The sequence below is a fragment of the Chlorocebus sabaeus genome, chromosome X (genome assembly GCF_047675955.1).
Source record: "Chlorocebus sabaeus isolate Y175 chromosome X, mChlSab1.0.hap1, whole genome shotgun sequence".
Taxonomy (NCBI): domain Eukaryota; kingdom Metazoa; phylum Chordata; class Mammalia; order Primates; family Cercopithecidae; genus Chlorocebus; species Chlorocebus sabaeus.
The window spans coordinates 30171033-30195877 of NC_132933.1; the positions used below are offsets into that span (position 1 = coordinate 30171033).

The following is a 24845-nucleotide window of genomic DNA, read 5'->3' on the forward strand; positions in this document are numbered from 1 at the left end:
ATGTGATATTTAACGGTGGGGTGGGGGGGAGGTCCTTTGACATAGCCCATGTCAGCTGTGACAAGAAGAATAGTTTCATGTTTCATGTATTATTTAAGTTTCACAAGAGTTATAGAATTCCCTGATGTGGGATGTAGAAAACCAGTAGCAAAATGGTTCATTGCACGGGGAAAATGAGTGGCATTTCATGAAATGAATTAACTGATACCACGATATTAGTCCAAAAAAAGGAAAGGCAAAAATTGAAACTAAAAAGAACTTTCTTAGGGGAGCGAAGGGGGGCAGGAAGGAGGCGGGGAAGAGTGTTTCATGCTTATCAATGTGATGTTATCCTGACAATGTAAACCCTTAAGGAGCATGCGACTAAATTTTAAAAGTATTACGTACAGAGATTCAAATGACACCTTTGGAAGAGAGAAGTGTGACAGACTTAATGAGATTTGAGATCCAAATTAATGCTGAACTCAATACAACAGCAGCTGGCAGGAGGTTAATCATTCTGCTTACAGAGACCAGTCTTTGTTATTTATTCGTTTGACTGTTTTCAGATGGGATCGACATAATATATTAATAACCAAATGCATTTATAACTACAAAGTCTCTGACACTGTAAGAGGTTAAGAAAAAGTACTGTCACAAATAAATCTTTTTTTTTTTTTGGTTGTTGTTGTTATTGTTGTTATATTTTCTCTTTGAACTTTTGAAATGTGAAATACAGTAAAACCCCCTTATAACACAGCTTATTATTTTATAACTTTGGAAATGCAATAGACCAGACTGAGTTTCCTAATCATAATAACAGTTCTATAGAGTCAACAATTGATGTCACATGGCAGGCCTCTGAGGCTGGCATTTGTCTTATCCCTTTAGCGCTGTTGTTATAAAGGGGTCCCACTGTGTCAGGGAGTGTGTGTTGGGAAGGAAAGCCGTTTTAGGATAGAAAATAAACAGTGGGTCAAAATGTGATTGCTAATCAGTACAAAAAGACCTTCAGCGACTGACCTTACTCCCGGAGTCCTTGGCTCCACATTCCCCCTTATCGTACCACCATTTGTTTTTCAGCTTGTCTAAGATGCCTTGTTCACTGAGTTTCAATACTGCAAGGTTTACAGGCGTTCTTCACGTGGGAAATAACATAAATAACATTATATTATGTTATTTTATGTTATTCAAGCTTCAAACTACTTTAAAACTATAGAAAGCGATAAAGCAGGGGGCCCTGGCCACAGAGTAATTTTAGACACTGCAGGCAACCTGAGCATTACCTTATAAAAAGTTAACACTACAGCAACGCTATATTTACCAGGGCCTGCCCATATCGCTTTGAGTAATCGGCACACACTGTTAAATAATGAGGATAGAAAAAAAGGCACTCCTCAGATAGGCTGTGTGTGGTGAGGAGGGTCTCCCCTCAGGTGACAATCGTCGGCGGCAGCTTGCAGTAGCTTTGTGAAGGAGGTGTGTTAAGTTTGATCTAACTGGGTGTCTTGTTGTACTTCCAGACAGAAAGCAAATTTTATGGAGGAGTCGGGAAAAGGACAGACCCAGAAGGGGAAGTGTTTCCATATTGTGGACCGAGACAAATGGATAAATCCGAACAGAATTGAAAATAGATTCTACATAAATAACATGCCTTCTAATTAATTGTCCTTTATCACACAAGTCTGTTGCCCAGCTGAAAATGATCTCAGAAAGAACTGTACTACATATGTGTCCTTACTCCACAAACACGTAGTCTAAATTCTTTTGGACATACTGGTCTTAGTATTAAAGGTATATTGTGGACCTCCGTTTTGGATAAGGGGAGTATTTTCAACAATGTAAAAACTGGTCTACAAATTGTTTTTGAGTTACTGATTGGCTGTTCCTCTGATATGGCCATATGTCTGTGGTCAACTTACATTACCAGAGGGCAAACCAGATTGTTTCAAAATAGATTATTAATATGGCAGGACCTAAACCAGCAAAATGACTCTGCCACTATTGGGTAATGCTGTAGAGAAATAGTTTAATTGTTCTAGTAAGATAAGACTTCCTCAACTAAGAGGCTAGTACATATCCCCAGGAGGCCAGGCCACTGCTCCTTAGTCCTTTACTGCTTAAAAATATAAGGACTGCATTCAGAGCCACTGGGCAAGTGCCTGAAACCCTACTGGCTCTAGGATAAAAATTTTCTCCCTTATAAATGTCTTCAGCTATAAAATGGGAATAATGACCTTTATCCTGACTTCTTTCTAGAGCTATTAGATTTTAAATGAAGAAACTTTAATGACTTTGGATAAAAAATGCACCATGTAGAGAGGGTGGCATAATTCTGAGGCAATAAACTGTGTGTTCACATTCATGGGAGCAATATTGCCAAATATTAGTGCATGTTGGTCTGAATGTCACTAACTTAAAAAGAGGGAAGCAGAAAAATTTATGGAACTGTGAACATGCCGTAAAAATTTCTTAGCCTATTTTGGATAAGTTGAACCCACTAACATATCCAGTCACTAATAAGACTTGCTATAGTCACAGAGATCTGGTCTCTATCATACAAAGTCCCCAAACTTATTTCCTTTCTTCCCCCATTTGCTGTTTAAAACAGAGGGGCCACCTTATCTTCAGATATTCTGAGAAAGATATAGTCATTTAAAAATAATGCAATTTCAGAGTACTTGCGGTTTGAATAAGTATAAATCTTTAGTGTCAGGGAGTTAACTTTCTTGGTTAGCGTAGGGCCTGGCAGCCAGAATATTTGGATTTTGTATCTCGCCAAGAAATTCAGATCCTTTTATACTCTAAACAAGTTCCTTCATCCAATGCTCGGAACCCCAGGTTTCTCAAATGCTAACCAATTGCGTGGAATGCAAAACAACAAAAATATACTCAGATTAAATTTTGAGCCTCTTTAAGATATTATTGGCAGTGAAAGTTAAGCCAGGCTTTCAAATGACAGACAGGCCATCGATGGCCCTGAGTTTAGTGTTGGCGCTACCTTCTCCCCTATTCTCCACCATCTGATGCTCTTCTCGCTCTTCCTCTCCCCTGTTGTTGTCTTATCACTACCACTTCTCCTGCAATGCTATGCCTTAAGCCAGGCACTGGCACCAGGCTCAGCAATGTGGCAATTAGCTCAGGATACAGGGGAAGATGCTTTCCAATGGCATATGAGTGACTGGGCTCATCAGGACCATAGGAGAAACTACAAAACAAATTCTTTCTCCTTTCTGTGCTTCCTCTTTTCTTATTGCAAAGGGCCCAGTGTCCTCATACTGCTACCTGACTAAGCCCTTACCCGGTCCTGCCCTCCCTCCAGGTAATATGTTCTTCAAATTACGTCATTCATTTTCTTCAGTACTGCTGCTCACCAGATCTTAGGAACAGAGCAGTCTCTGTTCCTTAGGTACTCACACTAAGGTCTAATAGGGAGATTTCACTGCCCCTAGAGATCCTAGTTTCAAAAGAAATTTATCAACCCTTAAGTGAATTGCATTCATAAAAGTGTGGCATGTCAGTTTAGAGCAGTTGTTCTCAAAGTGTGGTCCAGGAACCCCCGGAGGATCCCTGAACCCCCTTCATCAAAAGATCTGTGAGGTCAAAACTATTTTTATAATAATACTAAGTGCCTTCTCACTATTATTCCTTCTTGATATACAGTGGAGTTTCCTGGAGGCCATATGATGGGTGAAATTATAATAGATTGATTGAAGAAGTAGAAATGAGGATCCCATTCTCTATATTATGCTGGATATTAAAGAGATTTACAGAAATATAGACAGTGCCATTCTTCTCACTATTCTTTTGTTTTAGAAAAATAGTTATTTTTCATAAAAGTATATGATTTATGTTAGCATATATTGGGTTTATTATTTTTTAAAATGAATCAGTGAATTCATGAAAATTTTTTCAGTTTTAATTTCTGATGTGGTAAAAGTGAACAGATGTAACACACATAAAGAAAATCTATTTGGGGTTCTTAATCATTTTTAAGAGTGTAGAGAGGTCCTGGAACAAAGCATTTCAGAAACACAGGTTTCGGAGGAGGGAAGGCTATTCCTGTGCTAGGGGTCCATGCTGGACTGCCACTGTCCACTCTTGCCAAAACCCAGGCTCAGTACATCAGTGACTTAGCATCCTACTTCTGAACAATGGCTTATCACTGCCTTAGGCCATCTAGTGGCTTCCACGAACTGGCTCTGGTAACTGCTCTTCACTCCCATGGCCTACACCATTACAGTGTAGGTTACTTTAGAGCAATAGTTTTCAACCAGATGCCATTTTGTCCTCCGGGGGACATTTGGCAATGTCTGGAGTCATTTTTTGTTGTCACACCTAGGTGGGGGCTGGGGGATGCTACAGGCATCCAGTTGGGAGAGGCCAGGGATGCTGCTAAATATCCTACAATGTACAGGACAACCCCCACAACAAAGACTTATTTGGCACCAAATGTCAGTGGTGCCAAAGTTGAGAAATCCTGCCTTTGAGTATCCAGACCTCCTGTGAGATACCATAGGACTTTAGAGAATTTTGACAAATGACCTACTGTTAGAAGTTTAGCCTTGGATCAGAAAAATAATCACAGGGTTTATGAAACCTGGCAGGGAACCAATGTGCTTTTGGGAACTTCTAAATAAAAATGAGGGAGAAAAACAAACATTTCAAGCAGCAGCACAGCCAACAAGCATAAAAGCTGTAATCAGAAATCACAGATAACACCACTTAACAAGGTTACAATAGATGCCAAGAAAAGAAAGTACTTTAAAATCCAAATCTCCTAGAACTCTATGTTGCTGTGGGGTAGACTAAATTTCTGAGATGGCAGAGGAAAACTGGTTTTGTTCACATAGTTTTATTTCTTACTGTACCTTATTAGATGTGTTATCTAGCCCAATCCTAACCAACTGAAGGTACTGATACCCTCTCCCCAACACACACACACACACACTCACACACACACACACACTCTTACACATTAGTATTTTGAAGGAAGTGGAAATAGGTGGGCATTTGATCATTTTGAATGTCATTTTCTCCATGAAGCCATTTTTGCTCTTCAATGTTTTCTGTCTCCTCCATCACTTCTACCTTGCCTTATTATTTATGCCTATGTCTTATGTCTCCCACTACACTGTGTGCTTCTCAAGGGCAGGGAACATGGCTTGTGTATTTGTATCTCCATTTAGGATATCTTTCTTAATAAATACTTGTCAAATCAATAACTCTTTTAGCATTTTGTTTTTCAACCTAGTATATTTACATACTTATTATTATGATTATAATTATTGGTCAGGTTTCATGATCACCCTAAGAAGGTAGATTTATGGTGTCTATTTAATACATAAAGAAATTGAGGCACACATAGGTTAAGCAATTTGCACAAGCCTCTGCAGCAACTTATGGGGCAGGTCAAAAGGCTGATTAATATACATTGAGCTGTGTTCTGTACATTCTCCAATGGAATACACAAAAGGGTAGCAACCCTCTTTATTTTTGCTCTTCAAGCTTAGATATTTGTGATGATTTTATTTTTCTTTAGGGACCCCCATACTCCAAATAACTATCAATCTAACAAGGGCATATTTTGCAGCTGGGGCCTTTTACTGTGGTGCAGCAATATGTCTCCAGTGTAATGTTTCACAGCAATTACTGCAGGCCCTTAACTGGTACCTAAGAGAATTATAAGTCAGAAATATTTATTGTACTCACCTCAATAGAGAACAGAAAGAATTAAACAAAGTAGGTCAGATTCCTATCGTGGAAATTAGTCAGGCATTCTCCCCTCTGAAGGGCTTGCTATGAACTTTTTGCTGAGTAGAGCCCTCCTAAGACAAAGACATGGGTCAGCAGGCTTAGGGAGAAAACAGGAGTGCTTTGTGACATAATTTCAGGAGGACTGGGAACATCCCTCTGTCCAAAAATATTTATCTCACTGGCAGCTGAAATTCCACTGTGAGAATTTCACATCTTTAAGTGACATGCTTTGTTAAAATACAAATCTTTCTGAGAAATGGGAAATGAAACAAAGAGTAAATATTTATAAACTACCACTCTTTGTTCTATTTTGTCTAAAAAAATGTTTGAGGTGGGGTGGAAGAGTGTAAGGTTCCCCTAAGAAAACATTTTGTGGCATGTAAGTCACAAAAATGCATGTGGATTTTTGATCAGATGGAGAGAGAGAAATGGGAATTAGATAGTCATTTAAAAGTATGTGAAGTTAATGCTGAATTGTGTCTCAGTGATGATTCCTGAGTGTGGGGAACAGTCATGGAATTACATCTGTCTGTTTTTTATATAGGGGATAGTAATATAATTCATAATACTTTGATAATGAGTTCAGTTTTTGAAGAAAACATTATTGGATTATAAAAATTTCTGCTTATCTCTACAATCCACACCTGCCACTAACTCAGCTACTAAGACTGCTCACAATCCAAGGCCTCCACCTGCCAGCTGGTGGTTGCCTGGATTCCAGGCTCAGTTCCTGGGTTGTACCAACCAGCCATTTTAAAGAATCAGTGTTATCTTAGTGATGGCCAACCTTACATATGGAGACAGCTTTAGGATAAGAATGCCATTGATTTTTTTTTTTTCTGTGAAAGTAGAAACTTAATTTTTAAATTTTTATTTTTTTATTTTTTTTGAGACAGAGTCTTGCTCTGTTGCCAGGCTGGAGTGCAGTGGCGCGATCTCGGCTCACTGCAACCTCCGCCTCCAGGGTTCAAGCGATCCTTCTGCCTCAGCCTTCCAAGTAGCTGAGACTACAGGCACACGCCACCATGTCCAGCTAATTTTTTGTATTTTTAGTAGAGATGCGGTTTCACCATGTTGGCCAGGATGGTCTCGATCTCTTGACCTAGTGATTCGCCCACCTCAGCCTCCCAGAGTGCTGGGATTACAGGCGTGAGCCACCGCGCCTGGCTGAAACTTAATTTTTTTAAAGAAACAAAATAAATAAAACTTTTGATATATTTCAAAAGAACTGCTTAATTTATTTTAAAGTTTTAATTTCAGGAAATACCTAAAATAGTAAATAGTAAATAGTAGCTTAGAACCAGGTTGGATTCCTTATTATGAACAAGGAAATGGTGAAGAGAATGATGTGAAGGTGCTGAGCTTAGGGGAAAAGAAGGAAAATTGGGTCTTGTGAATTAATTACCAAGTTGATTCTGGGAAATAATCTGGTGATCCTGGAAGGGTAAAGAGAGGAATCTATACCGTCAATATGGCTCTGGGCCTGAAAAATATCAGAACCCAGGGTGCAGTATGATTTAGTCCCCTGAAATACTATAGGATATATGCTACTCTAAATGGCTTCATTTCTCCTTTCAGAACAGGGACACCTAAAGAGCAAATGTCTGTTTAATGATTCCAGAAGATCCTCAACGGTGCCCTTAGGAGAGATAGATATATGTGTAAATATGTAGGTTATGGACAAAGACAAGGAGATCACAGAGAAGTAAAAGAAATATATGAGCAAGGGTGGTACATTTGCACAGTCAATTAGAAATCTGCTCTGATAACACATTATCTGGATGATGAGAATGGAAACTTATCACGGCCTAAGCTGGAAGCCCCTGCCTCACCCTATCCCTTAACCAAACCCTTGCTCTAAGTTACTAACACTTGCTTCTTGGCATCTAGATCTTTTGGGAACAACTTTTTAGAAATATCTTTGGCCCAATGGAGGGAGAACAGCCATCCTCTCTTTTGCTAACTCTTTTACTGAAGATGTTTCAGGTTTTCATGATGACAAGGCATCTTTCCAAATCACTCACTTGCCTCTCTAGCATTCTCTGGAAAAGCCCCAGCATCACCCAGGACATAACAGGCATGTACAGGCAGGCAGTCACAGACATCTCTGCCCAGGTTGGTCTTGCTTTATTAAGTTGAAGCCAATCGATGATCAAGCAAAAGAAGAATATTTGCTGGATTAAAGAATTTACTATGTGGTACTTTACATTCCTTTCTGTAGATTAACCTGGAATATGTATAATGAAGGGATTTCTCTCTCCGTATAGCAGCTGTTTGAGGCCATGGCAGTTCAAAATATGCCCTTGAGTACACTAGTGTCGGAAGTCCTTTAAAACAAATCTCTATCCCTTTGTTTTCATAGGGGTTCCTGAATGTAGGCTTCCAGGAAAATGAGGATTTTATTTCAATCCTTCTAACCTTGGATCAGCCTGGGCTTTCTGTACAACCTGGGAACATGTGCATACATGACTGCTGGCATTTCTGAACTCTGGCAACCCAAATAATCCTCATTTAACAAGGGCAGCTACAATGATTTGCAGAGTGCTTAGCTGCTAGAAACCATCTCCGAGAGAGTGTTTATATCCATGTAGTTCACAAATGTAGCTCAAACCTATTTAATTCCTTGCTATTGGGATAATAATTTAACATAAGTGCAAAGAGCAAATTCAATAATGCATGCATATAACATTAAGAGTTGAAAGCTGTGAGTCATTTCACTAAGGGCCTAACAATGCTAGTGATTGAAATCTATTGATGAGCATCTATGCTGCAGCAGCAGCCCCAGAAGCAACTCTTACACATATGGATAAAGCCAGTGACATTTCTAAATTACAACCTCTCAAATACAGAGAAGTAAACCCCTTGATTCCATAGGCTGTGTATTTCACTGATAGATTTCTACTAAACTGCCAAACTGGACCTCTGTTCAACTTCTCCATCTAGAAGTTGAACCCAATAGTCTGGGAAGACCTCTTACTCAATTTGTCCCTGACAGAGAGAAGAGGCTCAGGGAAAATGCTAAGTTTTGAGCAAAATGTGGCCATAGAAACTTTCTCAAATACATAATTGGTATGATTCACTTGAAAATTCTGGTTTAAGAGCCTTTGAAAAATCAAACTATCAAATTGGTTGGGTTTTATTATGTATAAGTGTGTTTTCTTTAGTTCATTCCAGTGGCACCTAGAGAAGAATAGAATGAGAAGAGAGAAACAGATCTGTACCAGAAACTCATATGATGTATGTTTCTGAAGATATTTAACTCATTCCCCTGATCCTAGACAAAATATGCATTAAGAGTTCAATCTGATGTGTGCCAGCATCCTTTTTATTCTCCAATAGCCATCCCTTGACCATGACTCATAGAAAAATAATCAGTTTTAGCTAGATTGCAACAAACGAAGTCTATATATCAGATCTGAAATCAGATCTAGTTGCCATGCCAGGGCATATACCACCCTCTTTTAGCATACATTCTAGCATTTACACATCACATCTGCCCTTCCAGCAGTGATGTTAGACAGGACATACAAATAGTCATATATGTGTGTGTGTACATATATATATATGCGCATATATATATATATGAATGCCATTGCCTTAGATCTATATTTTGAGAAATATTTGCTTCAATGCCAGATGAAATTAAGCAAAAAGGTGAATCCAGCACTTGGACAACACTTTTGCCACTTCTGATCAATGGGGATCAGCCTCACGTGCCAAGGGCCAAATGCTATACCGCTCTCTAGAAAGTCAAAAGAGAATGGATTTCAATTGTTCGCAAAAGAAATTTGCCCCCACCCTGCTCCACCAACCCCAACTCCCACCCTCACGAAATATATTTCAATTGCATCCAATTTTTCATGTTTATTTTCCATGGCTGTCCTACCTTTCAGAGATTGCGTATAACCTTCTCTTCAAATGAAAGGAAACCAAATGATTTGGTCTTCAAAGGGCAGAAAGGGAATAAACATACATCATTTCACTGTCTGCCACTGCAATGGCGTCTTTCCTCTTGGCAATTGTATAACATCATTCTTACCTTCAGGCTTTTCATTCTTGTGCTCTTTCTGTAGCTCAGGTGTTGGATATTTGGTCATTATTTGTCAATAAGAAACACATTCATGTTATCAGGATAACACCAAAGGCAAATAATAATGTCGTAATCATAGAAACCATGTTAAGGCCACAGTTAATTTTTAAAAAAATCATTAGAATGGAATTACTTTTTAAAAATGTTTTCTTTCTGGATTACATTTTTTTCCGGTGGTAAAATTTATTCTTTAATATCATTTGGCAAAATCAATGGTTTTGGCAGTCATTGGACTGGTTCAGTTCTTAAGGCAACAGGTCCCTTGCTTGAAGCAGCCACTTGAGAGAAAGTGAGGATTTGCTCTTGGGAGGAAGACCTGAATAAGTTCAAGGAGCAAATTTAGTGACTACCAGGAAAGAAAACTGTCAGGTTCTTCATACTTCCAGGAGGCAGTACCAGCATAGAATCATGCAAACCAACGAAGAGCACAATATACTCACCCTACTCCTCGATCCCAAACCAGAGTCTTGGGGATTCACAGGAACTTCTGCTAAGACCCAGGAAGTGCCATCGATCTGTAATGATTCTTGCCTACACACATAACAGTGTCAATAAAGAGTCATTGGGATCCATCTTAACCCTGAGTATCCGAAATGTCAACCTTTAGGGATGGCTCCTGCCAATAAAAGGTCCATTTTGTTGCAGGCAAAGGCAGATGCAGATTCATATCCATTACCCATGGCCCAAGAAAGTCAAAGAATTCTGGGTGTGGAAGAGAAGTGGTTAAGAGACGGTGGCATAGGAGAGGAGAATTGTAGACATACATGGAAGAAGAAGAAATACACACAAAACTGAAGATCTCATGTATACCAATGGGAAATACAGTATGACCTCATTCATCTATGTACCGCCAAATATGGAGCTGAGGGATTTTGGAAATGGGCTGTCTGAGACTGTAACTTTTTACTATCTTTGAATAGAAGACTTGCTAAGCAAATGCATGGGATTTAAAAAAACAAAGATAGCTAGTGATAGGGAGAACATGTTTTAATTTCTTCAGAGAACAAACTCTTTTTAGGTACCTTAGGAGCACCCATGTGAAAATAAACACCACTGATTTTAATTGCAGGCATTTTTTGAAACGATTTAAACAAATTCCCTATGTTTTTTCCTAGCATCACATTGGTCAGTTTATTCTAGTTCCTATATATTTTTGAAGATATAGTAAAACTGCATTTCTCTATCAATATTCTGTAAGTCACAACGAGCATCTTACCATTTATTTAAATAATGGAGGTTCAATTGCACATCCCATCCTCCTCCCTCATGTCCTTATATGCCTTTCAAGTTAAGGCACCCACCTATCCTACAATTCTCATTGCAGTCAAGGGGCTCAGAATGGTCCCTTTAAATATTCTGTTACAATGTTCCCAAGAGTACACATGTGCTGATTTTCATCTTGGAATATAGGGACACTGGGAGTCTATTTTAATCCCTGGAGAGGACTAAAGTCTGGTATAATTCTATGGTGAGGTTGGGTAGGGTTTGTTAATAACTTTCTACCTCAGTCACAAATAGCTTGTTTCACTGACCCTATCCTGTCTAGTAAGGTAAGGCTAGACGGGAAAGCAAAGCTGGTGCCCTTTACCCAAGATTAAGGGAATGAAGTAGGGTGAATGAGAACATAAACGTTTGAGGGGACAGGCAGCTGCAGAAGGAGGCTGATGTGCCTATGTGGTAGTTCTGCACATAAATCCTCCATTCTGTTGTGATTTACAGTGATAGACTTTCACTGGCTATGTCACAAACCCCTGGTGATCTGGGTTTATCACTGAAACAACCTACTGGCTCTTAATTACTGCATCTGCACACACATTGTCATAAAGCATGAACACAAAAGGGTGATTTGCAGGTTAAAAATTCCCAAACCACAGCTCTAATTTACATGATCCTTGCATGTGCATTTACAGTTCATCAAGGAATGATCAAGTCTGTTTTGTTTAGGTCCTATTAGCTCAGGTTTGGGAAACTGGGAAAGCCAAGGAGTATTCTGGTTCCAGCTTGTAGGTCTGGTTCAGGGGCTGCCTCAGAGACTGACTTTGTTCTTAATTCCTTGTATCCATAAAAATAAAATAAAATAATAAAAAACATTAGTTTTATTAGTTTAAGCTCATGCACGTTTACAACAGCCTGAAAATTTGCTGTTTCTTTCCATAGTATGGTAACTTTTCTAGACTAATCTCAGAATGTGTAATGTCTCATGCCAGAGAAGAAAAAGTCAATGACTTAACATAATTGCCCATTTATCATTATTTAAAGGTTGTGAGAGAGAGAGAGAGAGACAGAAAGAAAAGTGATACAGGTATTTCTCCCTCTCCTGGTTTCAGAGATAATAGGTCTGAAAGTGTTTTTGAAAAAGTAAAAGCACTTATAAATGTCAGGCGTTGTGATTATGGTCATTTTTAGTAATCAGTACTGAGGGCTGGAACAGCTTAAATATGCCATTTGCCTAGTAACCAAGGTAGTTGTGAATGAACCTGATTCTTATGGAAATGTATCACATGCAATCAGATTCACATTGCTCATTGGACAGGTGGTAGTGCTAAATTGCCATCTGCAATATTATCACAAGAGGTGATTCTGAAAGTCAGCAGAGATTTATGACAGCATTAGCTGTGTGACCTTCTCAAAGTCATCATCATCTCTGGATCTCACTTTCTCTGTGAAATGATGGTATATTTAACAGTCAGTTGTCATGTTAACGAGATGGGACACAATGAAGAGATGTAAATCTCAAGCCATTTTGCTAATACAGTAAAACCTCACTGATTTTGAGGAACAGAGGGAAAGGATTGTCTGAATGAGTAAAGCAAGTCCTGTATTACAAAATAGGTTTGAAGAATGAAAATTTTATTTCTTTACGTCTATTTTGTAATTCAAACTGACTATAAAACATTGCCTTAGTGGAGATCCTCGTGAGAACTACTTTAGCAGATAGATATGTAATGAATATGATTATATCCAATAAGTGCTTCCAATATTTGAAAAGGGTTTGTTCTCTTAAGAAAAAATTCAACTGACATTCCAGTCTAAACTCTTCATTTGCTTAACAAACCTTTCTTGTCCTCATGCCTGATAATATAAAGTTAACTTGTAGACTGGTCCCTGTCTAGTTTATCACAAATTATTAATCAGAGGGCTCCAAATTAATGAGGTTTTACTGCTATTTCTACCTCCTTCTCCATTGATTTTTTTTTTTTTTTTGCATCACTAATACGTAGTGGTAACCAGATTCACGTTCATCTCTTGCCCCTTCTCTTGCTCACTCTCAGAAAACAGCAGGTAGCAAGAAGGAAGAAGATAAAGGCAAGCTTCTTGGTAATCCAGAAATGGAATAAGCAATCGTTGGGTATGCAGCACTGATCATATTATTATCCATAGTTGAGAAAAGGGTTGACTTATTTCAAAAGATTGGCTGTAGGAATGACCAAGAAAAGCGATTTGAAAGATGCCTGGCAGGTAGCACTATGGTTAGAGAAGTTGAAAACATTTAGGATCTACTGAAATATTTTTCTATTTGCATACCAAAATTCAGATAATCTGGAAATCGTGAGCTGTCAATAAAGTTACTTGATAAAAAACTTTGCAGCAGTACTAGCTGAGGAAAAAATGCTTGATTGCTGGTTGTAATTAAAAAATAGCTGGTCTAAGGTTTTGGGGTCTTCATGTACCAAAACATCTGGGTGAAAAGTAAAAAGTCAGCCAAATATGTGCAGATTTTTTTGTTTGTTTATATAACATCAAACGTCTGGTTATCTGAAAACTTCTGAGCACTTGGCATCATGTGGATGTTTTAGAGTCATCTTGTTACAGTCCATGGCTCCTTTTTAACCATGATGAGTATGAATGATGAATTCGTGAGAGCAATGCATCCAATCCAGCTCAATTTTCATTCTGCAACTCACTTCAATGATACAATTAGGTTCTCCGTGCTAATAACATGAGAAAAAGACTGGGAAGACAGGTGCTAAATACTTTGACCATCAAGTTGGCCATTGTAAATATCAAATGAGCCAACAGCTTGGCTAAATTGTCAGTGTCATCAGTTCACATTGGTGGGAAAGAAAGTTACTGCTTTTTGACACATAGTAAAACCTTGATTAATTGGAATCCATAAGGGATGAATGGAATTTTCAATAAGAACACTCATTTTGTTCATTGTTGGCTAATAACAGTTTTTCTTAAAATGCTTCTATCTACTTTCTCGCCTCAGGGAAGCAGCCTCTAATGTTGGAGGGTCAATCCAGATGGAGAGAAGATAGAGGAGAAAGAGCCGAATGTGACCCAACCATAGGTCATCTCTTGGTAAGTGATTTTTTAAAAAATCAATTCCTTGCAGTCTTCTTTTTGGAATACTATTGCTGCTTTCTCATCAATGTGAAGTACTGAGGGGGCAATTCAGTTAGTTGGGGTACTGGTTAGGTGAGTTCTGGTTAATCAAGGTTTTACGATAATAGACCATGCCAATGCCTGGTAAGATTGTTTGCTGAAGAAAGTTCTTTTAAAATTTATTTCTTTGAAAGTGTTCTGGATCAGTGTTTCCAAACCCATATTATATTTTCAGACTGGCAAACTAACTTTTCCATCAGGATCCTGAGGGATAGAGAGGGAAAGAGAGGAGCAGAAGTGCAACCATTGTTTCTGAAGAAGAAAAGTTTTGGCTTGCCTGTCTGTTGGTCTGTGGTTGGGAAACACTGTTCTTCACCTTAAGATGCCCATGGGATCTTGGTCGTACAAGAGGTGAGTTTACATGCTTCAATATAATTCTCATGCCCCTTGGGCCATGGAGGATTCTGTTTTCAGGTCCTCTCCTGTACTTACCCAAAGTGTCTTTCCATGACTTGGTATTGTGGCTTCTGAGCTTGCCCCTATTTCTTGTTGCTTGGATGATGGCTATTCATTCATTCTAGCTCCAAAGAGCATTAGAAGTCAAAGGAATGCCAAGTAAGATGGGTTTTCTCATGATGGCAGCCTGGATAACAATTAGACCTACCTGAACCAAGAACATGGCTAAGGAGAAGCTAAATCAGGGATTCATACATACATATAGTATCACAGTTAGGCGACGCACTTGCTTAAATACACAAAATGTCTCTGCAAAGTCTCTATATGGGGTGGCCTATTGAAGAAAGACCCCATTTAACTTGAAACCAAGCTTGTTATTTGGCTTTCAAGTTAAGTGGGGTCTGCTTAAATGAGCTATCACATATAGAGAACAACATCTCATCACTCAGACACATAATTGAAGAAGCCACCCTTACTCAACCAACCAACCTCTGTGAGCAACCATCACAACCTAGAAAAAAAAAAAGGCTACGTCCTGACTTTTCAGTAGATGGATCTGATTTTTCATACCACTCAAATGAGGCAGGCGGGGACAGTCTCACAGGAAAGCCTTGGACTCTTGAAAGCCTAGGGCATTGAAACCCACATCATGGCTTTCATAAGGCAACCAATCTGGTGCCTTATGGGTGAAGGAAGGGAAAGGGTGTGGTTGGAGCCTCTGTCTGGGAGTTTAAGAAGGGACCCAAGTTAGATCAAAAATGCGGGCAGTGCCCTAAAGCCTTTTTGGTTCCCAAAGCTGCCAGGCAGGGGAATAACCTGGTCATTCCACTTTATGTGTGAGTCTTGTGCTCTCTCCTCAATAATAAGATAACAGTCTTGCCGATTACTCGTCACTAAGGGTACCCGGTTGTGGTGACATTGAGGCTGACCTTGGAGTCACCGCCCCCGCTGCCGCACTCTCCTTTGTCGTACCACCATTTGTTTTTCAATTTGTCCAAGAGGCCTTGCTCATTCAGTTTTAATACTGCCAGGTTAACAGCATTTCTTGAAACGATAAAACATAACTTGTAAGAAAATGCACAAATGCTTAGGAAATCGTTAACGTATAAAAAGGAGCACAAGAGGACAAATTGGCTAAATTTCACAGAACGTGGAGCTATAAAAATGTCTGTACAGCAAATACAGGGTTAAATATTGGAAGGTGGCATGGAGGATAACATTTGCTCAAAACTGAAGTGTGCGGGATGGGGAAATTGTCTTTGAGAAAAAAAGTAACAAGAACACCACATCCATGCAATTAACATTCGTCACATATGGCACCATAACTTGGCTTTTACCATTTAAATTGAAAAAGCCGTTGAACTGTAAAATTAAAACAGCAACAAACAGTCAGAGAGGACAACACAGAGAGAGAACATTAAAAAAAATGGATGCATTAAATAGATGAAACCATAATTTACCGTCTTATTTAACTCCATGGAATATTGTAGATTTTAAACTTTTAAAAGTTACCTCAAAATCCACAAGAAAGAAAATGACAACAAAATGCATCAGGGTAGGTGGAATACTATAACAACACGGATATTGTTATATTATTCCACCCACCTTAATGCTGAGCCTTTAGGGGTTGCCACACCATAGCCTTTGGAATCCAGATTTCCACCAACTTTCATCGTATCACATGGTTTTCTCTGCTCAATGTACTCATTCATGGTTGACTCCAGCAGGAAGGCGAACTTTCCCTTGGACTTTCGCACTCGGGCCACTCCGTCTGCTGTTGTTTTGGTAAACACAGATGGCTCCGCTGATTTCATGTAAGACCACATTTTCTCATACACAGCAATTTTGGATCTCTGCACCAAAGAGATAAGAATTCTTAGAGCTGCCAGATATTCAATCTGGAGGAGGGTTAGTGCAGTAGTTTTTTTTTTTTTTTAATTGCAATCCACAGTAATAAAAAACACGTTACACTGCAACCTAGTAGACACATTCATACATATGTAAACATTGTTTCCAAAACAAGTTCTCAAAACGACACTCACCCTTGCTATGTGTGATGCTCTCTGATATTTTCTATTCTATTCTAATTCATTTTAAACAATGTTGCTCAGGACCCACTAAATGGATTCCATGACTCCACTAATTGGTTGCAATCTTATTTGAAAAACACTTTCTTAGTTCAATCTTCCTCTCAATGAAAAAATCTCCTCTACAATATCCTGCTATGTTTATCTAATCATAGCAGGATATGCCTAATCAAAGACCATTGTAAGGTAGTGTACAGCCATTTTAGTCAGCCCACTCCAGCATGGAACATCAATTATTGTAAGAAAGTACTTCCTTATTCTAAGATGATCTTTGTTTTTCTATAGCTCCCATTCCTTTTTACAATTTCAACTTTTATTTTAGACACAGGGGGTACATTTGCAGATGTGTTACATAGGAATACTGTGTGATGCTAAGGTATGGAGTATGGATCCTGCCACCTAGTTTGTTAATATTGTATTCAATAGGTAGTATTTTAATCCATGTCCCTCACCCCCTGGTACTATCCCCTAGAGCTATGTAAAATAATTCTGTCCCTTTTTACAACGGTTCTTTTTTTATGTACAACAGTTCTTTAATTATTGAAAGGCCTTTATTATGTCCCCTTCTCATCTCTTCATCAGGTGAAACTCTGGTAGTTTCCAGAACTCTCACAACTTTGGTTTTCCACTCATAGGCACATTGTAGTTGGTAATGTCTGTCTCTAATTGGAGTGTTTAGAAATAGACATGGTAAGGCCGGGCGCGGTGGCTCAAGCCTGTAATCCCAGCACTTTGGGAGGCCGAGACGGGCGGATCACGAGGTCAGGAGATCGAGACCATCCTGGCTAACCCGGTGAAACCCCGTCTGTACTAAAAAAATACAAAAAACTAGCCGGGCGAGGTGGCGGGCGCCTGTAGTCCCAGCTACTCGGGAGGCTGAGGCAGGAGAATGGCGTGAACCCGGGAGGCGGAGCTTGCAGTGAGCAGAGATCCGGCCACTGCACTCCAGCCTGGGCGACAGAGCGAGACTCCGTCTCAAAAAAAAAAAAAAAAAAAAAAAAAAAAAAAAAAAAAAAAAGAAATAGACATGGTACCCCAAATAAATGACCAGAACAGAATGAAAAAAACCCCAAAACTTTTGCTTCTTGTTTTAGAGCATTCTTTTCTTTTTTCTTTCTTTCTCTTTCTCTTTCTTTTCTTTTTCTTTCTTTCTTTCTTTCTTTCTTTCTTCTTTCTTTCTTTCTTTCTTTCTTTCTCTTTTCTTTCTTTCTTTCTCTTTTCTTTCTTTCTTTTTCTTTCTTTCTTTTTCTTTCTTTCTTTCTTTTTTTCTTTCTTTCTTTCTTTCTTTCTTTCTGTCTGTCTCTTTCTTTCTTTTTTCTTTCTTCTTTCTCTTTTTTTCTCTCTTTCTTTTCCTTTCTCTCTTTCTCTCTCTCTCTCTCTGTCACCCAGACTGGAGTGCAGTGCTGTGACTTTAGTTCACTGCAGCCTTGACCTCCCAGGCTCAAGTGATCCTCCTGCATCAGCCTCCTGAATACCTGGGACTACAAGTGTGCACCACTAAACCCAGCTAATTTTGTTTATTTTTTTTTGTAGAGACGAGGTCTCACTATGTTGCCCAGGCTGGTCTCAAACTCCTGGGCTCAAGTGAATCTCCCTCCTCAGCCTCCCAAAGTGTTGGGATTTCAGGCGTGAGCACATGGCCTGGAACATTATTTTCTACCAATGCTGCTTGAGTTTGCATTAATATATTTAGCCATTTCTCTATCCTTTCTACAAATATTTTTTTTATTGAGAAGCACTGGAAGAATATAATAGAGTGAATAGAGTCTTTCCCTCAACTCAGGTTGAGGCCAAACCAAAACAGCTCTTTCCGCCAAGTCAAGTCTCCTTCATCTTTACCTCTTTGAATTTTGCATATAATCCCATTAAATTTCATATCAATTCAGGTGGTCCCTAGAACATGTATTAAATGCTTACTGTGCCTCTAGCCCTATGTTAGTCATTCTGGAGACTATGAAAGAACTGTAGACTCAATGACTCAAAAACATCCAATTGACTTGGGAGGTAGGTCCTTAGGAATGAAAATCGTAGAAAAAAATTCTAAGGTGATACTTGACCAGAGGTCGAGATAGCATGGCAGAAACCATAAACATATACCATGTTTTCAAATGTCTTTTTGTGGGGTTTCCTGGCCCCCACCCCAACTTTCTTGATTATTTATTTAGTTGCCCTTCTCTAGACTTCGGCCGGCTTTGTTGCATCTGTCTTGGGGCCTGCTTGGGCCTGCCCAAATAATTCCAGTGGGGCTGGAACTTCCAGAACTATCACCATGGACTCAAATTGCTGGCCTCAAGCAATCCTCCCACCTTCACCTGGCAAAGTGATGGGATTACCGGTGTGAGCCACCTCGCCCAGCTGGATCACCATGGACATTAAGCATTGTGTTTATGGCAATCAGACCCTCATGGAAGCCCTCACAGAGTCAGTGAAACTCTTCACTGAGATGGGAACACATTTGGTTTGCACAAATTATAGCAAAGGAAGTCACCGTGGCTGAAATTAAATGAGAAAAAGGGAGAGCGGTAGGAAATGAGCTTAGGTGGATAATCAGAGGCCAGACCCTGTAGGACCCTGTAGGTCATGGTAAAAGGTTTGGATTTATTTTACCTGTTATAGGAGACTATTGGAAGATTTTGAGGAGGAGTGTGATAAGATCTTACTTAAAGTTTTAAAGGATTACTCTCTTTGCCATATGGAGAATAGACTATAAGTTGGGTCAGAGTGGAAGAAAGGGAAATTAGTTAGGAGGCTATTCTAATAGTCCAGAGGAGAGATGACTGTGGCTTGGACTAGGGTGGGAGCAATGGAGGTGGAAAGAAGAGGCTGGATTCCCGATATGTTTTGCAAAGAGAGCAAACAAGCCTTGATGATGGACATCTCCACCTGATGGTCCTGTAGCCATTTTCAGATTAAACTTTTCCCAACCAAATCTATATTATATACCTTGTAAAGCTTGGGTTCCTTCTACATTCTATCAGTAAACCACCTAACCTCCAAGCTAAAGGGTTTGGTTTTACTTTTCCCTCACTTCCTCATTCTGCCATATTTTTTTCTAATATGGTAATGCCTTTAGAATCTGTCCTCTCATCTTCTTTTCATTCTCATTACCATTGCCCTCCCTTGGTCAGCCTCCATCATTGTTTTGTCTAGACTATCTTGCTTCCTAACTGACCTCCCTGCTTCATCTCTCTCTTCAATTTATCCTCCAGTGATTCTTCCAAAATGCAAACTTAATCAAGTTACTTCATTCTTTAAAATCTTCAGATAGTTCCCTAATACCTACAGGAAAAATGTAACCAGACCTGAATACAAAGTGGGAGTCCAGAAAGGGGAGACTTCAGACATATTTGTCTTTTGCACTATTTGCAAACAGGCCATTGTTTCCAAAGATAAATTTATAAGCCAAGGGCAAAGGGGTCCATGATTTCTGATCCAAGTGCACTATAATTTGGACTCATTTACTTCATCATTTACTTGAGCTCTTTGATTGCTGATACAGGTTAAAAGGTTTATTCCTTCAGGTAATGATGCATTTCTAGGAGAATAAATAGCAGTGCTTGAAGCAGGCCCTTTAAGTGCACGTGGTGTACATGCGGCAGATATTAATGAATGCATTAAATGACAAGTCAGTTAGTGGCAGAAATGATTGGACTCTTTTTGATGACTGAATTCTCAAAGAGATTAGAAGGGGGAAAAGAAAGGACTCATAAGTAAGAGAAATTAAGCTGAAATGTTTATCTTTCCAACTGGTATTTAAGTGTCAGTATAACATTCAGACCATAACGAAGGAAAAAAACTAGCATTTCCTCTTTTTTCTTTCTTTCCTTTTTTTTTTTTTTTTTTTTTTTTTTTTTTTGCATTCTGCCTTTGGCTGAAATAAAGAAAGTAATAAAAGGGACTGAATCTTAGCTCTATCATCTGGGAGAAAATAAACAATTTATGGGCAGGATGTGTAATAACAAGTTCATTTTTCTCCAACCCACCATGATTCATTTCTTTCATCCTACAGAGCACCATTTTGTACCTAAAAAGGAACAAACAAGGCTTATAAAGAAAGGCCACGAGAAATTCTCAAGCTCTGCTAGATAATTAGCAACTGAAATCCAAAGAAGACATACATAAATGGAGGAGGAATGGATTAATCCAAAATGGCAGATATGGTAGAGCCTTAGCATTAATGGATTCAACAGTTTTGCTCTAACAATTTGTAATACATCATGAAGGTCAAATATATGAAGAAATTTGTCTTTTTGTTGATGTGAAAATTTGAATCTTGGGCCCTGTGAGTCACACAGAAGCCTACCACTTAGACCTTGTGTCTCTTTGCAATGATGTTGTTCACTCCTAGTCATTGTGCATATAGTAGCTCTCTAGTGATAAAACTATTCTTTATGTAAGTTCAAAGTAACTGTATAGTGCAGTGCTTAAGAGCGTGTAGTCAGACTGCTTGGGTTTGAATCCCACTTTCTAAGTACATAAATTATGTAGTGTCTATGTATCTCAATTTCCTCATCCATAAAATGGGATGATTTTTTTAAGTGTATACTTCAAAGGTTTTTCGGGAGAAATTAAATGGGTTAATACATACTTAAAACAATCCCTGAAGCACAGGAAGTGGGAAAAACATTACATATCTTTATAATAAAGAAAGTATAATTTGTTTTACTGACAGAATTTATTTTAATGGTATTATAAATTACTTTAGTTCCATATTTACAGAATCTTTACTTCATTTTATGGGAGAAATCACATGCTTAAGTATTATTTGTATATTTTGGATCTCCAGACATATGCCTGGTGGATGACCATGGCCTGCCATCAACAAAAATTACTATCATTTGAAATTGTATATTAAAATTGTGTTGGTGGGGGAGAATGGGCAGGATGGCAACTTTTCCTTTTACATTTATGTTTTGTAGTTAAGTTGAGGCTTATACATTAAAATCCTCATTAACCAGAACACTGCTACTGGGGAAACTTGATGAATAACATTTTCTGTTTTCCTATGAGATAAAATAGGATATCCACTTGGTCAATAGTATATCCACTTGGAGTCAGTAGAATAACAAAATTTTAGACCTAGAAGGCACCTTAAAAACCATTTTGTTCAGCCTCTCACCCGATGAAGTGATGGCTTCTTGCTTAAATGCTTCTGGCGAAGAGGCACTCCCTACCTCAGAGGAGGCTTAGGAAGTAGCTTATTCCATGGTGGGACAATTCAAGTTGATAGAAAGTTCCTTTGGTTTGGCTGATATTCTTAATGAAAGCCTCTCCTCTCCAATCCTACTTCTGCCTCTTGCATGAATTGGGCAGTCTCTCGTCTCTGTTTCCATTTCTCCATTGTAGGGAGTATCGATTATTTTGCTTTGCAATGGTTATCCCCAGCCAAATCTGAGTTCTTTGAGAGTAGGGGTCATGTCTTTTTTTGTCACTGCACCACGGGTGTCTAGCATGATGCCTGGCACACAGTAAACTCTCACTATGTGTCGGTGGAATGAATGCATATTAAAATTGAAGTGTCACCTACTGGTCCTAATTTTTCCCTTTGTAGCAATACAGAATCAATATGCTCTCTTCCTGACACAATGTACAGCGTGGAATCTACTGCCACAGTGTCACCTGTTAATTGCCTTTTTTGCAGGCTAAACATTTTAAGGGCCTTCATTTGTTACTTTTGTGACACAAATTCCAGTCAACTCCCCTTTTCTGGTCACAATCTTCTAGATACCTTTTCATTTCTTAGTCCCTCCTAAAATGTGGCCCCCCAAATTGAGCACAATATGCTGGATATAGTGACATTAACATAAAGGACAATGGAACCATCTCTTTTCATGGTCTCGACATGAGCACAATTCTTCAATTTGACAGGATTCAACATCCACTTTCCCATATGTTGATAGTCCAGAATTAACTGAATTAACAAAATGGACTAATAAATTGGAAGCATGATTATCAACAGAAGCATAATATGATATTCATTTATGCTATTAATTTACTGTCAGAATGCAGACAAAGTATTACATAATTTGTGAAGACAGTATTGGTGTTTGTAACATCTTTATTCCCCAATATGTAATGAAGGAGAGGCCGGGGAAGATAGTTTTAGGCACTCTGTATTCCAGTGTTCCTCAAAGGAAAATGGGCCAGCTTTATGCATGTAATTATTTTTTTGAACACTGTTGCCACCATGTCTATTTTGTCCATTTCCATCACTGTATGTACAGGACTAGCCTTGTACATACATGTCAAAGGGGCTAGATTTGACTTTGGGGTGCCCATCGTCTACCACTTTCTCCCTGTTTCACTGTCTGCCTCCCTCAGAGATACAACCTGTACCCCTTTTCTGGTATCAACAGTCATGGTCCTCATAGAGGTGTTCACAAGTAGAATAACGGCTTCTGTTACCCCTGATCAAGGGGTCATTTTGATTTGAATAGGGAGTTCGTACCCCCAAAAGGAGAGTGGGCTTCTTGGCATTATAAAAGGTGCCTTTCAGGGGCTGGAGAAGGCTGCCTTGTGTATGAGACACTAAGAAAGGGAAATATGCAAGAGTTTCAAACAAAAATGACTTTTCCTCACTCATTTTGCTTTCTCTAAGTTTATTGTGGACTACTTCTTGCTTGACAATTTGGTCCATTTTTTTCTTTAGATTGTACCTTTAAGATAATATGATTATAAACTACAATCTGCTTTTTCTTCTGAATTATTTAGCGTCCTCTGTAATTTCTGCTTTTAATAAAGGCTCAGGTGTCTAGGTGGTAAAAATTCAAAAGGGTGGCTTTGGGCCTCCATCTGCCTGAACGGAACACTTACAGCAGGACCCCTGTGTGCCTTGTGTGCCTTCTCTAACATTCAGGAGCAAACGTTGCCTCACAGAATTGACCAAGTACTAGGATATGGACAGGTGATTCTTACAAGACAAGGTGCTAGAAGGAAAGAAGGCCAGTGATGCCACAGCTCTGGAGAGCTCCTGACCTCCCCTTCTTTTCCTCCTTTCTTCTTTGCCTCTTCTAATGTTTGATGGGATGGGAAGAGGACAATGTGCTTGCATGTCCTAATAGAGTGGGTGGGGCAGGACTATAAGGGAGGGGTAAGGTGTGGCTGGGGTGTGCCCATTCTCAAGGTTTTTAATGTAGTCACAAGTCTCAGGTCTACAGAAATTAAGTTCTTTAAGTTAAGACTCCAACTGTGGAAATCTCAAGCACTTGGTTTAGACTCACAAAGAGAAGATTTTTGTGGTGAGAAATACCTGCCATACAACTTTTCAAGTACTCCCTTATTTAGAGAGGCCTTAGATTTGTCATTACTAGAAGCAGGAGATAGCCAAATATCTTTAAACTTTATATTTGCATAAAGCTTTCTGAGTGCCAGGGTGATTTAACACACACAGTCTCATTTAAACCCCACAGCAGTCCTGTAAGGTGGGTGCAGTAGCTATTGTTTGTTCACTGCTTACTCCCCAGCACTGAGAACAGTGTGTGTGCCCAGTAGTGCCCCATAAATATATATTGAATGAAAGAATGAATTCCCATTTTATAAAAGATGGAATTGAGGGTAAGTGCAGTGGCAATGCCAAGAGGTGTCATACTGGGCTTTAGCCTACTCACTCATTTCCATGAATCTACCCCCTGGGTATAAGTCAAGCCTGAAAAAAGCTGTGTGCTTGCTAAGCAAGCAGTTTCCAAATAAGGCCCAACCAGAATTCCACCTTGAAGAGTCTCCAATATAGAAATCCTAAAAAAAAATCTTTACCCATTTTTATGTGTATATGAGTCTGAAAAATTAACTTATAGATATCTAGCTAGTGTGTTCATCAAGAATAGCAGTAGGAACTGGCTTGAGGCTCTAGACTCTCTGCATTTTGATCTTGCTCTTGATTTTATTCTATTTTCATTGTATAACATATATTTAAAGTGTCCAACATGACATTTTGATATACTTATCTTGAAATACATATACATAGAGATTACTACAGTTGAACAAATGAACATACACCCCCCCCCCAAAAAAAAAAGAAATTCAAAGACTTGTTATTGACTCAACTACTTATCCTAGGTCACACAGCTTATAAGGAATGAGGCTGGGACACTATCTAAGTCAACTGGAAAGGTTTCAGATAGATCTTACCCCGTAATAACCCCAGCCTC

At 39.0% G+C, this 24845-nt stretch overlaps 1 protein-coding gene across 4 annotated transcripts in view; it reads right to left on the bottom strand.

Annotated features, from left to right (window-relative positions):
- GRIA3 (glutamate ionotropic receptor AMPA type subunit 3) overlaps positions 1-24845 on the bottom strand; it is a 315236-nt gene that overhangs the window by 9115 nt on the left and 281276 nt on the right. For 2 of the 4 annotated variants that reach the window (XM_008019472.3, XM_008019471.3), the window contains exons 14-15: positions 16217-16464; positions 1003-1117 (exon numbers count right to left, since the gene is read on the bottom strand). In XM_008019472.3, coding sequence (XP_008017663.3) covers positions 1003-1117; positions 16217-16464 — 363 coding nt within the window. Of the gene's footprint in view, positions 1-1002; positions 1118-15540; positions 15656-16216; positions 16465-24845 lie in introns of all 4 variants that reach the window. The other 2 variants (XR_005237492.2, XM_008019473.3) reach the window with 2 other exon arrangements.